General features: G+C 33.6%; 1 protein-coding gene and 2 non-coding genes across 7 annotated transcripts; 2 read left to right on the top strand and 1 right to left on the bottom strand.

The window, feature by feature from the left end:
* The first annotated feature begins 409 nt into the window (after nucleotides 1-409).
* On the top strand, nucleotides 410-15,470 carry LOC143450314 (uncharacterized). Of its 5 annotated transcripts, XM_076950798.1 has the most exons (25): nucleotides 410-515; nucleotides 1,363-1,502; nucleotides 1,650-1,864; nucleotides 2,066-2,159; nucleotides 2,301-2,395; nucleotides 2,970-3,078; nucleotides 4,222-4,396; nucleotides 4,578-4,684; nucleotides 4,811-4,928; nucleotides 5,144-5,267; nucleotides 5,535-5,653; nucleotides 7,066-7,132; nucleotides 7,232-7,302; nucleotides 7,479-7,718; nucleotides 7,844-7,880; nucleotides 8,019-8,106; nucleotides 8,192-8,396; nucleotides 8,720-8,875; nucleotides 10,190-10,447; nucleotides 10,821-10,934; nucleotides 12,262-12,355; nucleotides 12,655-12,806; nucleotides 12,982-13,163; nucleotides 14,452-14,614; nucleotides 15,051-15,470. In XM_076950798.1, the coding sequence occupies exons 2-24, from the start codon at nucleotides 1,387-1,389 to the stop codon at nucleotides 14,585-14,587; spliced, it is 3,072 nt and encodes a 1,023-aa protein (XP_076806913.1). In that variant the 5' UTR covers nucleotides 410-515; nucleotides 1,363-1,386; the 3' UTR covers nucleotides 14,588-14,614; nucleotides 15,051-15,470. The 5 variants fall into 5 exon arrangements, with proteins under 5 accessions (XP_076806913.1, XP_076806915.1, XP_076806912.1 ...); XM_076950800.1 differs by lacking the exon at nucleotides 410-515 and having other exon boundaries at nucleotides 1,312-1,502; nucleotides 7,479-7,709; XM_076950797.1 differs by lacking the exon at nucleotides 410-515 and having other exon boundaries at nucleotides 1,312-1,502.
* LOC143450926 (5S ribosomal RNA) lies at nucleotides 13,622-13,740 on the bottom strand. The gene has a single exon (XR_013114819.1). It is a non-coding gene; the product is annotated as a 5S ribosomal RNA (ribosomal RNA).
* On the top strand, nucleotides 13,830-13,948 carry LOC143450925 (5S ribosomal RNA). Its single transcript, XR_013114818.1, has one exon. It is a non-coding gene; the product is annotated as a 5S ribosomal RNA (ribosomal RNA).
* Nucleotides 15,471-15,879: the final 409 nt, after the last annotated feature.

Genomic DNA, 15,879 nt, shown 5'->3' with positions numbered 1-15,879 from the left:
TTGGCTATTTTTGTATGTGGAAATATTTATATGCCTGTTTAGTTACACTTAATGAGTTTTTACTTTTGAATTATGCTCATTATCACTTTTGTTTTGAAATGACAGTTTTAGTGTAATCAATAGGGGCCTACAGACTCTTCACAGTTTCATGCAGCTCCTGTTAAAATTTCCATCGTTAGGTTAGCTAGAGGAAAGGATAGGTTATGTAACAAGTTTATTTTAGCTATTTAGGATTCAGTGGAAATTACATTTAAGCTAGAAGGCAGATTTAGGTTAGCTTTGGGCTGCTATGTTAAAACATTTAGGTTCAAAAGTTAACGACTTTTGAGAAACCATGAACATTTAGTTTTGAACATTTGATTTTTTTGGTGAAGTAGTGATTGCATTTTGTTTATTGCCTCACTTTGTTTTAGGGTTAGACGTTGGTTGGTTTGTTGGAAATAGCCAGTAGATTGCAGAGTTTGGCAAAGGCCCACTCAATACTGTTTTCAATGAGCTACAGTGGTGCACTTTAGGTATGTAATTTTGCACTTAACAGCTTGGACAGAACTTCTGCGTACTCAACTTTTGAGTGTAATACAAAAGTGCACAACCACAGGATGCATTTATATCCCAGCTATTGCAATTGTGATGTAATTTGGTTGTGCTCTTTTGCACTAGACCCCAATGTTTAATTCATTTATAAACTGAAGTAGTCGAACTGTGTATATTACTAAGTAATTGCACACCTACTTCATCCAAACTCCATGCATCCATCGCATTTAAATATTTTTGCACACCGGCACCTGTCATTTTTAGTTGTTTGGTGCATGCAAGATCTTGCTTAAATCGGCCAAACTCTGCAGTCCGGGAAGCCAAGAAAACTATTTCAGTAGCATGTGATACGTCATCTACTGTTAAAATGGATTCTTTTTCTAGGAGTTTCTGATTAATTTTAAAATTACATAGACAAACTGAATTATGATCAAATAAAAAACTCAATAATATGCTTGTTTTGAATCAAGCTATCTAGGCCTAATATTATACACTCTTATCATATAGACTAGGCCTCATGATAGAATTAGCTTGAAGTTTTATTGATATAATACGATGGTCTATAAGTTCAGTGAAATGATTTAAAATTGTTAGTTTTGTCGTTATCAAAACTTATCAACATCATTAATATTGACTATCAACGCACTGCTATCATTAGTTTGAAAAAATGTAGTTGTAAGATTCTAAAGTTTGAAACATTATCACAACATAGAACTGTACAAAAACATTTTCATAACTGTTTTTTTGACGCCTGTTTATTTATTTTTTAAAGTCCCACAAATCGCACCGATTCATTTTTTAAGTCAGAGTTATCAGTGTTTTGTTCAGAATTAAAACAATACAGTGAATGTGATGCTTTCAAGTCATGGGGCCTGGGCCTCTTATGGCTATCGGGAAACAGAATCAAATGGAAATCACAAATCTTATCAACCACATTTAGAACTACGACATGAAAAGGGATCAGTCAGGTTTGTTTTGTTAAGTTCATTTTGTACCAGGAATTTTATGTTTTAACAATTACCTGGTACGGCAATAATGTGTGAGACAAGTTGATCAAGAACAATTTTTTATTTAAGTAATTAGTCTTATACAGTAGATTTATTGTTTTGACACAGTGGGCAAAAATCACAAAATCAAAGTCACAGGCTACAAAGGCAAAAAGATCGAGTTTTTCGGTCAACCATGAGGCGAATGTTACTACACAGAACTCCGTTGCAAAAAGACTGGCTTTATAAAAATGACCAAGATAATACGGAAAACATACTTTTGAGGGAATATTTAGTTGATAATAATCAATCTGATCTTTTAAAATATTACTTTGGCAAAACAGGTATGGTGTTTCGGACTTAGGAAAAGCTAATATTGCATTAATCATAGAAAAAGTTTCAACATTTGTTATCATGTTATCATGGTTGTTATAAAAGTATAAATAGATGTTGTTGCATGAAAAAATATACTCTTGCTAATAATACTGGTATTTGTTGTTGGTATCATAAAAGTTGATGTGTTTATGCCTAATTTCTGAATTTAGATTTTCCCCCGTTAGATAGAGAAGAGGTAGAAATTTTAAGTGATGATGGGAAAGCATTTTCATCAGACAAAGAAATTTCTAGCCACTACAAAACGTAAATGGCATTACTTTAATTAATTATGTACAATTTATATTACTGTATAATTAATTAAATATTAATTTAATTCCCAAATAATTCACCACAAAATCAATATCTATAGAAAGTTGATAATTTATGGTTTCGATATTTTTGTAGAGCCCGTCGCCCATTAAGTGCTGTTGTTCCATCCCCAAGGTTGCAGAGAAAGCAGCAGCTAATGGACCCAACTGCGCCCAATGACCTTATTAAAAGTAAATGTTTAATTGAAAAATATTTACTATGTTTTTTACTAAGTTAAACTTATATCTAGGTAGATGTTGTTAAAAGTTTCTTGCACGTATGTGTGCATTTGCATTTCATTGCATGTGCGCATAGCAACTACATGTACATTGCAATTGTCTCATATAATTTTATTTAGCCTTTACATTATATGAATAAAATAAGAAACAGGATATAATTTGGCACTCTTAAGGTTAACTTTATATTTTTCGGCACGAGCTTTCGCAAGCATCAGCTTGCTTCTTCAGATGAACAGTGAAAACTAGTAGCATATGTAATAATATGTATAAAATATAGTATAGTAATAATAATAATATGTAATATGTAATAATATACATAATATGAATGACATATATTCTTGGAATTTTGTGGTTCATACAATGTTAGACTCTTTTTTTTGTAAATTCATTTTATCTTCCTTAAATATGTTACAGACAATGTTAATATATACTTTTTTGAATAGGTAACAGTTTTGCTTTAAACGTATATTTCTAAGTATTCTGATATTTAGCATACAGTATAAATATATTAAGTTCAATATACTAGGAAGACAACCAAGAGTCAGAAGTGCACCAGCAGGACGTCGGATCGTTGGAAAAACAATGGTTTCTAGGGAAACACAAGACAGCCAACCACCACCTGAAGAAATACGAAGGTATTAATTAAAGTTGTGTTAGAACCATTGCGCATCATGTGACATTGTAAGCATGTATTTATGAGGTTAAATACATATTTGTTTATTATTATAGTTTACCTCCTGAAAATGTATTTTGACATTATACTTGTTTGTTGTGCAAGGTATGAAGAAGTTGTGTGTACCTGTATCTGCTTGTATATTGTGAAGTTTTTATTCTTCTTGCTTAAGTAGAAAAGCGATTTGATCCATTAGTTTATTATTTTATTGTTCTGTTAATTGTCCACTTGATAAACTTCATTTTTACAAAAGTATTATATTTTAATTCTTTTTTACCTTTTTTTATTATGTAATATATTCTGTAGTAAAATATGTTGTTAAAAGAAGTAAAGTTGGTGGTTGTTGTTTATTGCACTCAAGTGTTTTCAAACAATTGATTTTCTATGTAAGAGTTCTCAAGCTGATCTCAATTGTTGCACTTTCATTGTTGTAGGATTTTTGCCTCTTATCATGGTCCTTGACTTCCACTTTAATGCCATTAACCTGCACTCTTTTGGCTTGGTGTAAAACATCTATCTGTTTACTTATTTTTTGTATTTTGTGTTCCAGATATCACCTGTTGATTATAACTTTTTATTTTTGTAATGCTGTTACACATTAAAATGGATAGTAGATAATTTTTTTTGCATAATTATGAAATGTTGTTCCAGATGATCACGGCGTGTTTCTGTGTTATGGGTTCTCAGTTTCAAAGTAAAGTGTTAATTGCCATCAGATTGACAGTCGAACATTGTGTAGATGATTTTTAACTTCATTCTAGGTTTTTATCTATGCTGATAGCGAAATATACAGTGTCCTAATCAATAACGTATTTCAAAATCAGTTTGTGTAATTGTAGCAAAGATTTGTTGTTATTAGTTTATTACCATATTTTGACCAATTTCTTTGTGTAATTGTAGTAGAATTTAATGATTAGTTTGGCTGCTTTTTCAGAAAAATTATCACTTATTGTATGAATATATGTTTTACAAGTAAAAGTATTTGAGTGTATGTAATATAACATAAACAAAGTAATCTAATGAAATTGTATTTCGTTTTCAACACAAAAAATGCTTTTGTTATTTTGGTGATATTTTAATTTCAATTTTTTTAACCTTTTTGAAGGCATTCTAGAAGCGGTTGTGAATTTTGCCCTGTAGAATGTCGGCCAGTTAGTAGTAGCTCTTATAACATGATGTCATCAACTGGATTGCAGGCAGCTGGTGGGCCTAATCATTTCCAGTACTATAACTATGACCGATATATTCGATATCAAAGACCACAATCTGCAATAAGTCAGGTTGTACCAAGATTTTCTTCACCAAACATTTTTAAACATTTATAGTGAATGCTGAGTAGTATGATTATAAGTTTATAACCACAATCATATCATGTTATAATCATACTTTTAATCAACGCCTTAAAGCGTTTTAAAGAGTAAAACCAAGGCAGTAAAAATAAAATATCTGGTTGTGATTTAGCGCATAGATTACCTTGAAACAACCGGTCGATTAAAATCACCTGCAACTACACCGAGATTTACTAACATCGTTCAACCTTGCAAAGTTTATTTCAAACCATCCAAAAGGTATGATCTGCTGGCAGAGATGTTATGCGATGAAATACATTAATTGGCTGGCCGTAACTGTATATGTACTTCTCTGAGACCTCAACAAGTTTATTTTCTAAACTTAAGAAACTTTTCTGTTTTCAGTCATGCAGATTTACATGCAGTTCCTTCAAATGCTGTTCAGGAAACTCTTCTACAGCACCAACCAAAAGTTGCTTGGTTGGATGAAATCAGTGATCAGCAAGAAAGTGTCATTGTTAAAGTGAGTAAAAACTTTAATGCTTGTTGTATATCCATAATAATGTTACAACTACCTTATTGCAGCAAATTGTGAATTTTTTGTTTGACGTCTAGTTTAATTGTGTTTAATTATGCTCATAAATATTGTATTTAATTTGAGTAATATGTGCATGTAATGTAGGTACCATATGGATATAAGTTTACCCCCATTTTACATTAACGTCTCTTTTGCATTAGAAACATACTTCTAATATTGAACGCCCAAAAACTGCAAAGAGAAGTTCTACTGATAGTGGTCGAGGCAGTAATGATGCAAATTTTCATGTTGTCATGAAAGACTTTGCTGATGAACAAGTCATTGGTAATCAGTTGATTTATTGGTTTTGTAGTAGAGTTGATATTTGGATATCATTTATAATTAAAAATTGTGTTAGTTTTAAACTCTGATGACTTTGATATTTGTGGCACGTATATACAAAGGTGTTAAATAGCTAACCGACAAGCTGACAATTACCATAATTATTTGGAACTATTACTACAATATAATTAGACAAATATTTTAGCATATTTATAGTAGTATTGTAGATTGTAATAGTTCTAGTTCAGGACAACCATTTTTTACATTCAGTAAATGAGCAAAAGCAAAATGAAGATGAGGCTTTGTTCAACGGAGATAATGATATTGTATTGCAAGTTACTCCAGTTTTGGAAGACTATAACATAGACGATGATGCTCCAATGGTACCGGTATGTTGCAAACATTTTCGGAAGACTCTATGTTCCCCTGTAAACACAGATTTACTTTTAGTGCTATGTAAATGTTATATCTAAGTCGTATATTTGGAAAGGATTACGCATGTCCCTTATCGCCATCACTTAATAGGGTTTGTAAAGATGTGGTTATGTTTACATTGATTCAAAGGATGATGGGCCTTGTCTTTATATTATTTATTTACTCATATAACTTTCAGCAAATTTACTTTACTTTTGTGAACTTTTTCAATATTCTTTCTATTTCCTGAAATTTCTTTACAGCACCCTCATTGAGTCAATAACACCTGTCAAACTAAGGCGTCTCTTAGTCCTCTACTTTGTCTATTTATGTTGTCAGGGGGGGGGAGAACATTATAAAGTAGAAGTTACTTGACTGAGAAGAATGCTTTGTAGCTGCACGTTTTACACAGAAGATGTTCAGAATATAACTTCACGGTCGAGATTTTATTAAACAGTGTTGAGTAAAGTTTTGTAATCAGTACATCATGTTACCAAACATCATTGGAAGTTAGGAATTCTTGGGAGTTTATTTTTCTCAGATCTTTTAGGACCAATAGTGTTTTTATGATTGTTGTTGTAAAACCGATGGCAGTAACAACAGATCTTGAAAGAATTTGTTAGTAATCACAGTGTTTAAAATTAGCCATAGTTAAGCCGTGTTTGCTGTGCCTGTATTTTTAACTTTGAATATATCTTAAAAGATATAATTATGTTTTGTTTAAATGGCTAATTGGTAGGCTAAAATTCCATTTATGTCATGAACACTAAACGTTTGTTCAATATACCCTGAATATGAATAATATAGTATATATAATTAAAGCAAACGTTTTGTTTTTGTCTGGAAATATTGTCAATGCTGGAAAAGATAACAGAAAAAAAGTACTGTATATATATTGTGTCTTAGTTCTTAATGAGAAAAGATGGCTGTGACATCATGATTGCATGTAAGTGTAAGTTGCGGACACGCAAGGGTTAGATAATGTAGACAACATGTCATGACTGTTAAAGGGTTAACAAGTACATATAAGTGGGAACACTCGGCAAATTTTGAAGTTATTCATTTTGAATACAAGTTACTCTTAATTTTATGCACTGATGTTGAGTATCATAGTTTTACTTTTTGTGTTAGTGAACTTTACTCACAGAAGCCGTTAAAACGAAAAGTAAAGCAAATATACCATTTTCAAACCCTTATTCATTAAACCCTACAACTGTTTGCTGTACATGGATGTTGGACGTTTTTAAATTTATATTAAGATTTGGTTCTTATTTCAAAAACAGAACAATATGGTGCCAGGATCTTGACTGCCGTATGAGCAATAAAATGAATAAAAGCTTTATCTAGAAAAATAAATCCTGAACAAAACTCTGTGTTTTTGTTTTAGTCTCAGACACCTGCTTCTTCATGTCCGTCATCTATTGATCTTACTGAGCAAGAATTCATAAAAGAAGGTGAGACTATGGCTTTCTAAAAATTTCGGTTTTCACTTTCTAAATTAAAAAGCAAATTAGAAAGTAGTTTAATAATTGTCTTTGCTCTTTTTTGTACAGAACTTGACATAGAACCAAACTTTGTAGAAGTAATACCTTTAGAAGACTCTACACCTGTGGCGCCTGTTTCTGTATGACACAAATATTTATTTCGCACATGACTAAAACAAGTGATACGTATAGAAATTTCTAATTATCATTTTTAATTGGTCCTGTTAAAAAATATTACACTTAATGTTAAATTTTCTACAAGAAAATAAATGCAACGTAAGTATCGTGTGAATTTAGAATACCGTTTTATGAACAGAATGTTGACATGTTAACTGGAAGTGCCATTTATGAGGAAATCACTTGTGATCCAGCTGTTCTTCATTCAGAGGAAACTGATAACTATAACGAGAAAGAATTTGGCGGGATTTTTGTGGAGATCCATACTCCTGAACCATTACCAATCAAACGCATACCTGAACCATCTGTACAAGTTGTAGATATTGTGAAACCGAGGGAAGAATTGATTTTTCATGATGCTAAGGAGAAGGTTAGCAAGGTGCGAAATTTTACAGTTAATTTCTCTCCAATTTTTTTGGGGGGGCTAGGGGAAAAATTAAACCATTTGTACTTGTAGAATAAATTTGTGTAACTTGGATACATTGTGTTTCATTTCATTTGTAGGAAGAAGATATTGTTTTTGATGACTCTTTAATGGAAGGTTTGCAAACATTGTTTACAGTCGGCCTTTGTCAATGTAATATATTAAAACCAATTGATTAGCAATAGATATGAAAAATATGTTTCAGTAGTATGTTGATTTGTTTAAATATTAACCCACTGATAAATTTTACATCAGATGGTGTTCCTGAGGAAAATGAAACGAAAGATGTAGTGAAGGCTGAACTTGAGCAAATACTTGATGATGTTGTTGACTCCAGAGAAAAGTTTGTTCATGAGAAAAGATTGATAATTTTTTTAAATTTTGTGTAAAAAGAAATATCCATCTCATGCCTATGTCATGTTTTGTAGAACTCCAGTTTCAATCCTGAAATCAACCTCCCAGATTCAGGGAAGGGAGAAAAGTCCGTCAAGGGTTAAATTTGATATTCCTGGAGTTGCTGACCCTGAAGATGCTGTAGCCGGTGCTCACGTGCCACAGGTGGAAGAAATCGTGTTTGAAGACAATCATAAACCCGAACCGTTGACAAATGGAGAATTTAAACAACTTCAACAGGTTTACAAAATTTACTTTGTTCGATATTGCACACCCTTTTATTCATTTTTCACATTTTATATATCTCTTTAATTTGACAAAGAAATGTTTACTAAACTACAGTTGTGTCCCAATTCAATCCATCCATGATGATTAAACTCAGGACTGGATCAGGATTAAACTCAGCATTAAACCGACATCTGTTGGTTTTATAGTCCTTGGGTTAAATCGTCCTGGGTTTAGTGGTACATTGGTTGAATTGCTCTGGGCTTACTCATTTTGGGTTCAATTGACGGACCACCCTCCAGTTGCGTAACTTTTACCGCTTAACTATTATATTATAGGTGATTGAGGATATGGAGAAGGATGTAACTCCTACACCCGACCAAGCAAATTTGGAAGTCCAGGCATCGGAAAACGTAACAAAAGCATCCCCTGTATTTTTGTCAACAGAATTTAGCGCCCAGAAACCTGCTGTAATAACTACTCCAACAGTTGAGGTAACTATTTGCCTTGATTTGCATTTAGTTTCTCATCCTAACTCTTAAATATCTAAAGTATGCAGCAACCCTGTTTGCAGTTTAATACAAGTCTTTAGAATTGTCTGACGTTTACGGTCGACTTTGCCATAAATGTGTTTTTGATTAAAACGTGTAGTTTCTCCATGCGAATCAGGCTATCTGTTGTCAGACTACGCAACCATAGAAACGACACTGAACGTAACTGGACCTGGCTTTCATTCCGGTTGTTCCGTAAACTGAGGACGGCGTACTTAGAACACGTGAAAAATCGTTCTTAGCGCTTTTATTAACCACTTGCTCAGTCTGGATTGGCACATAATGATCATCAACGATACTTAAAGCTTTGTTAGGAAAGTGGACTCGGTATAATATACTGAGTATCGACCTTGTAGCTGTTTTTTCCTAATTGCTGTTTCATTTCTTTCTGGTATATCCAGCAAAGAACGGTTTGGGTAGGGTAGGATATAAATTATTCAGGTCTGCTTGATCTTCAATTGGATATTCAATATCCTTGCCTTTGAGTATTTGGATACTTTTGCTTTTTTCTCATATAAACTACCGTTTTCGTTTAAAGTTTTCGCCAATGTTTGTTGAAAATTTAGTATGTTTGATTAAAGTTACCAGCGGTGAAATTTGACAGAAGTTATGACAGCGTGTGAGAAGTTGTGTTTATGTTTGTAAGTGTTAGCTCCTTTTAGATCTTCAAAAGCATTTGTAGAAATCACGAAATTGACAAGTTAAGGCATCATTTCTTTGGAAATCGTTTTAACTATTGGTCACATTTTGATTTTTCGCCAATAAGCAACTGTAGTGCTATTTGATAGACGTTTTATCTTTAAAATTGACTTCAAAGCTTTCGCGCTTCTTTGTTGTTTATAAGGATGTTGTTTTCTTCAGAAAGCCTTTTGTTAGACAATATATGGTGCTGTGAAATCCATTCTATGACATAAAGGATTTTGTTTTTAAAGAATTTTCGCCCCTGAAAAATTTATCAGATATCTCGCAATTTTATGAAGTTTTGCTTACTCAAGGAATTAACGTGTCGGTATTAGCAACATCGCGTTGGTCAGTTTGACGTTCTTAAAACTGCCCTACCAGTTTGAACAATCGTATGTAACCACTCGTGTGGGTAAGACTTTAAGAGTAGCAGTATACCAAATGATATAAGACTTTAATTATGACAACGTATTTTGTCTGCTGTTTGATCCAGTTGTTTAATTTAATTTTTGTAATTCAATGCAATAGCGTCATTTTGAAATAATAATTAGCCTACCTTTTATAAATATTTCCTAGGAAGTGGTAGAAGTTGTGAAAGAAGGCCCTCCTCTGTATGAGGAACCCACGGACGAAGATTTGAGAAAATTATTAGCTCCGCCGGATTTATCTGGATTCGAAGCTCCTGTATTTCCACCTGCTAAACCGAAGAAAAAAAAGAAGAAGGGATCTCTGGGAAGTAAAAAGAAGAAAAAAGGAAAAAAGAAGAAAAAGACCGGCGGTAAAACGCCGATTGAGCACCCACCTGCTGAACCACTTTTTTCTTATGACCCCAATGTGAGTTTATGCTTCTCTTCTCCTAATAGGATGGTGTTTGATAAACAGACGTGGTTTGATTCATGTCATTTGCACTCATACTCGATGAAAATCCATAAAAGCAGGTGTTGCTGAGTGACATTATTTGTTCGCTGATCTCAAATAAATAACAACTCGAAAATTGAAATTTGCTGGAAATACTTAACAGCAATTGTCGGTTTAAAGGCAACATCAATTTGTATGCCATTTTTCTTACTGTTGAAGACCATTTTATCAAATGCTGCAGAGGTTTTCTACTACCAAAAGTTCAACCATCTTAGTTTACTTCTAATAACTTTGTAACACAAATTTTGAAATTATTTTCTATTGGAAATAACTCCACGTTATTTTGAAGGCACTCAGTCCAATTGAAATGGCGAAGCATCGAATGCAGTCGATGAAACGTGAAAACACTGATCTGACATCAGCCATAAATTCAATGAGGGAATTTGACGAAACGTGCAGAGAGGTGAGGTTTAATTGTCTTAATATGATTTCAAACTAAAATCATTATTGCACGATCGACTTTAAGTAACTTTTGCATATTTATACAGCAAACCGAGAATAAAAGCTGTAATTTTCCGTCGTATTTTTGACATCATGCATACTTGTACCAATTCAGTTAAAAGTCGGTTTTACCCTGGTTTGTCAACTGCATTTAGTTAGTGTTGCGTTAATTTGAATCCACGTAGCGTTTACAGATGTGAGTTATTTAAAATTCTTACCGACCACTTCAAAATTTTTTATTTCTGTTTGTTAAATGCTTTGGTCGAAAGCTTTTTCCAATGTCGAAACACTCATACACGGTGAAAACCCGTAAAAGCAGGTAGTGCTGAGTGATTTGTGACACGCCGGGTCTTAGAAGTTTACTTTTAATTTAGTCAGTTTTGGTCATAGCTATGATTTGTATGTTCGAAAAAGGTTATAAATGGAAACGATATTTATCTTTCTTTATGATAAAGTATATGAGAAAAGATATGTGACAAAATAGAGTAAAACAAGAAAGTAAGGCACAAAGCGGGCAACAGTGTTTGCCTTAAATGCTACCGTGTTTTTAGTTTGTCTGACATTTTTTCAGAATGTTTGTAAACATCCCTTTAAGTGTTTTCCTATATTTTCAAGAAAACAAATTCTATTTGTAAAGAGATCTTACTTTCATGAAACCCTTTTAAATGTAGGCTAAGCCAACTTTGTATTGCCCGTAAGCTAAATAGGTTTTATGCTAATCTTTTTACTACTGTATTGTTGTCATTTACCAAAGTCCACACAACTTGCACTTACAATTGTCGTTATTATATTTTATCCATCTCTTTAATTCTGTCATGGTTTATTGGGTTTGAAGTTATCACAAGCACATTGTCCAAATATTAAGTTTATCCTGACTCGATTTACCTTTCCGAGTAACTTCAAAAGACACGTCTTTCGGAAAGCGATATTTAATGAACTGTTCACAGATGCGCATTTCTGAATTGGTACAAATTCAAAGCATATCGTAATTATGTCGAAGTTGAGGGAAGAGGCAAGTGTGTTATTATTATCTTAGCGTACCTTAGATTCTGTGATATGTTGGTATCTTGCATCTAAAAATCAATCGTGTCAACCAATGGTAACTTACAAATTTATCAACTTACAGTAGAACTTGCAGTGTTGACAGAATTCGATTTTTGCGTAAAATACACCAATGCAGATACCAATACCGATAATGTTAATTCAAGTTTTTAAGCATTGCTTTGTGTTGCTACCAAGGTGATTAGAGGAAAATTAACAATCGTTGAAGTTTATTCCAATTTTTGCAGAAAATGAAAGCTCAGCCGTGGTTGTTTGGGAGGATGGCGTTATCGAAACAAATCTGTAGATTTTTTCTTCCCGTCGATCTTCGGGAGTTGGAAGGTTTGTTAAAATAGATTTTGTTGTTAGACGTTTTATGCCATTGCCACGTGACCTGCAGTGATCTAATTAGAGGTTGCTGGTGTTAGTTAACTTTTTTTAAATATGTTTCTTTGTTCGTTTGTTTGTTTAAATCGAGATGTAGCCTACTATTATATTTTTGTTAAGGGTATAGAGCTCTGTTAATATAAACCGTCTTATAATTATAATTGGAAGAAATGGCCCATCATTTTTACTTACCCAACAACCAAATAATATTTAAAAAATCTCTGTGAAAATGTAAATTACTTTCTATTGCAAAGGCATTTCGCCATCTCAGTACTTATCCAAGTATTGTGTGGTTTGCAAACGACGCCAGAAACTTTATACGACGTCATTTGACAGACAACTGATGAAAAGAAAAAGCACAAAGGAACCGCAGACGGATATTACAAAGAGAACTTTGAACGTTAAAGTAATGATGCTTTTCAGGCTGTGATCTTTCTAACTAAGTAACCTCCATTCTTTTTTTAGGTTTACTTTTGTTATACAGATATTTTGCTGACATGAATGTAGTCTGTGGTTTGGCCATTTATGTGTAAATTCAAACAAAACTCGTTCAGGAATTATAATTAATTTTTTACGTGCAGGAAACGGAATTGGCGCTACGAAATGTTCATGCTGGCTGCATTGATAGCGACCAAATAGCCCATATGCGTCAACTCGTGTGCATGCACGATGAAGAATCGCAGGCAAATGTTTCAAGAATCGATTCTAAGCTGTTCGGTTCCATATGCGCCTTAACTGAGCGTCTCTTCTACGATCATTTTGTGTGAGAAAAATATTTTAAGTTTGCTATAGTTTAATGTCAATTATTTAAGTAGATGCCTGCAATTGGTATCAGAACAATGACACTTGCAAAACTGTTGCCGCTTACAGGCGATGGCATTAAAATATGTTGCGTAATTTATGTGATAAAACGCGTATTAATTATATAAAAAACTTTTAAAACGCTTAGTTAAAAAATGAAAAACTCTACCAGAAGAAATTGAAGTTTACCAAAATTTAAAAAAATTTCCTGCTTGATTCAAGTAAGAGGCTATACTATAGCAGGCCTACAAGACACGCTTGAATTTTCTTATTTTCCTAACCTCAGTTTTCTGTTTAATAATAAGCAAAAAGCATTGTCGATTAAAATTTTACAAAATAATATTTCGACAACGTCATCCTTATTCTGCTGCTTTTTGCAAGTTTCTTTTCTGTGCCACTGGTCTCAAATTAAAAACGAAAAGCCTACAACACCCGGTATTCCCAGGCGGTCACCCATCCAAGTACTAACCGGGCCCGACGTTGCTTAACTTCCCAGATCGGACGAGATGGGGTGTACTCAACGTGGTATGGTCGTAGGCGACGAACAAACGCTAAAACAACGGTTTTATTCATGGGCCGTAATTTGGACTTTTTTAGAATAAATACGTCGTTAAAGCGATGAGTAGGTGCCTACGACCATACCACGTTGAGTACACCCCATCTCGTCCGATCTGGGAAGTTAAGCAACGTCGGGCCCGGTTAGTACTTGGATGGGTGACCGCCTGGGAATACCGGGTGTTGTAGGCTTTTCGATTTTTAAATGAGACCACTTTCGCTCTTTTTGATAATAATTAATCGTTTCCCAAACCGCAGACAAATTTTTACAAATACGACATCTTGCTACGGTTTTCTTCTTTTTGTCAGTTCTTGTTTCATCTGATCTGATTAAAATCGCAAATTATGTTAAACACGCCATAGAGCTTATGATGTTGTTTCCCACTCATATTTGCAGAATTCTTTTGTACTCATACAACTTTTTAGATCTGCTAAAATGTGTTAAATCGTTTATGTGAATCAGGTGATGCCAATAAGTAAGCTTAGTTTTAACAAAGCAAATTGTATCTACTTACATAGCGCGCTTCAAACGAACTTCTTCCACCCTTTATCGGCTTTGGTGTGTTTCATAAAAAATATCATTTATTAGTGATCCCTAGTGATAACTTAGTGATACGATGACCCGAATTGCACCTGTCAATTACCTTTATTTAACTTATGAAGTTATGATAAATGTAGTTTATTGTGTCATATAGAACTGAAGACACCGAAGAAGATGATGAAAGCTCACATCGCCAAAGAATAGAAACTGCTGATTTTGATGGCTTGGAATGGCGTCTGAAAGAAGTAAAAATTACAGACGAACTTCGAAATTTGTTATTCAGCGTTTAAGTGGAAACGTCTTGTTGGCGACGTTAGGTATAAGTCTGTTGAGTTTATATCTGACATTTCCTATTGTAAAATAATTTCGGCAAATGAGAAAAAAATCGAGAGTGAAGCTTTTTGTCTTGTACTGTACCAAAAATGTCAATCACGTGTCATAAACGTATTAATTTAGGTTGTAGGCCTGGAAACTCGTTCACTCAAAGCTAAACGGAGCCATTAAATTACTTTCAATTATTGGAAGTATTCGATGTCTGTGTCGATGTCATTACAAGCATTTTGCTAGAACCAGAGCAAAATGCTTCTTTGGAGAGCTGAGTTAACGAGCTTTCAGCACTGCATCTATCCTGCATATTTATCTGCTGCAACTATCTTCCACATTTAGTCGATAATTCATGCTCATGCCGTGGTTAAGCGCGTACAAAAAATTATATTTGTTGTGTCTTATTTTCTTGTTACCTTTACTGTTTAGGTTTTTGGGTGCCAAATTATACGAAGAAACTCCTCACGTATAGAGGGAAATGTCTGAAATGTATGTGACTTGACTTTTGACCCATCCAAAGGCTTCATGGCCATGATAATAACACACCTGCTTCTTTCAAGGATTTGATATTTTTGCTATGCAGTTTTCGTGCTTTCATGCCTAATGCAGTGATTTGCATAAAATACTTTGTTTTTGTAGTAGGCCTAGATGCTTTGTATGGTATAGGCCTATGCTTTCTTATAACCGCATTCACTGTGTTTTATTGATACGCAATGTCTTATACGTTTTTACTCAAATTTTTATATTAATCTATATTCTACACAATGGGTGATATAGCATAATACATCTATCTACAACGAAGACTGATTTTTCATTATTATACTTTAACTAACTTAATAAATTGTTTGAAAAAGAAAAAGAATGTTAAAACTTGTGTTCTTTATACACAGCAAAATGATTTTATATATATATAGATTAAACCAGAACACAACTTAAGGGGCTCAATCTAGTCCACATAAGACCAAACAGGTGCTGAGCTACGACGCTTTTAGAATATAATCGATAAAGACACAAAAATTCGTGACTAATTTTTGTACAACGCCTTTTAACTTTTGTGTTATTGCGACATGCTTCCTTTATGGATGCGTGACAACGAAGGTGATTTGCAAATAATATGCCCCGTTATTAAAAGCGTAGGCCCCGGTCAATTGGCCCGCCTTACTCCTTTTTTGCACGGGCCCGACTTCAGCATGGAATGGAGTCCAGAGTAAGATGGTGCAAATCGCTCAAGTAATACGTTTAATGTAAAGGGATGTAA

The sequence above is a fragment of the Clavelina lepadiformis genome, chromosome 3 (genome assembly GCF_947623445.1).
Source record: "Clavelina lepadiformis chromosome 3, kaClaLepa1.1, whole genome shotgun sequence".
NCBI classification, from domain to species: Eukaryota; Metazoa; Chordata; class Ascidiacea; order Aplousobranchia; family Clavelinidae; genus Clavelina; species Clavelina lepadiformis.
Note: the sequence above shows the minus strand (reverse complement) of the source record. Positions and strands in the feature narration are given on the sequence as shown.

Coding starts and splice junctions, on each gene's coding strand:
- LOC143450314 (XM_076950798.1), top strand. CDS start 1,387: ATGCTTTCAAGTCATGGGGCCTGGGCCTCTTATGGCTATCGGGAAACA. Junction 1,865..2,065: donor ATATTACTTTGGCAAAACAG/GTATGGTGTTTC, acceptor TTCTGAATTTAG/ATTTTCCCCCGTTAGATAGA. Junction 8,876..10,189: donor TAACTACTCCAACAGTTGAG/GTAACTATTTGC, acceptor AATATTTCCTAG/GAAGTGGTAGAAGTTGTGAA.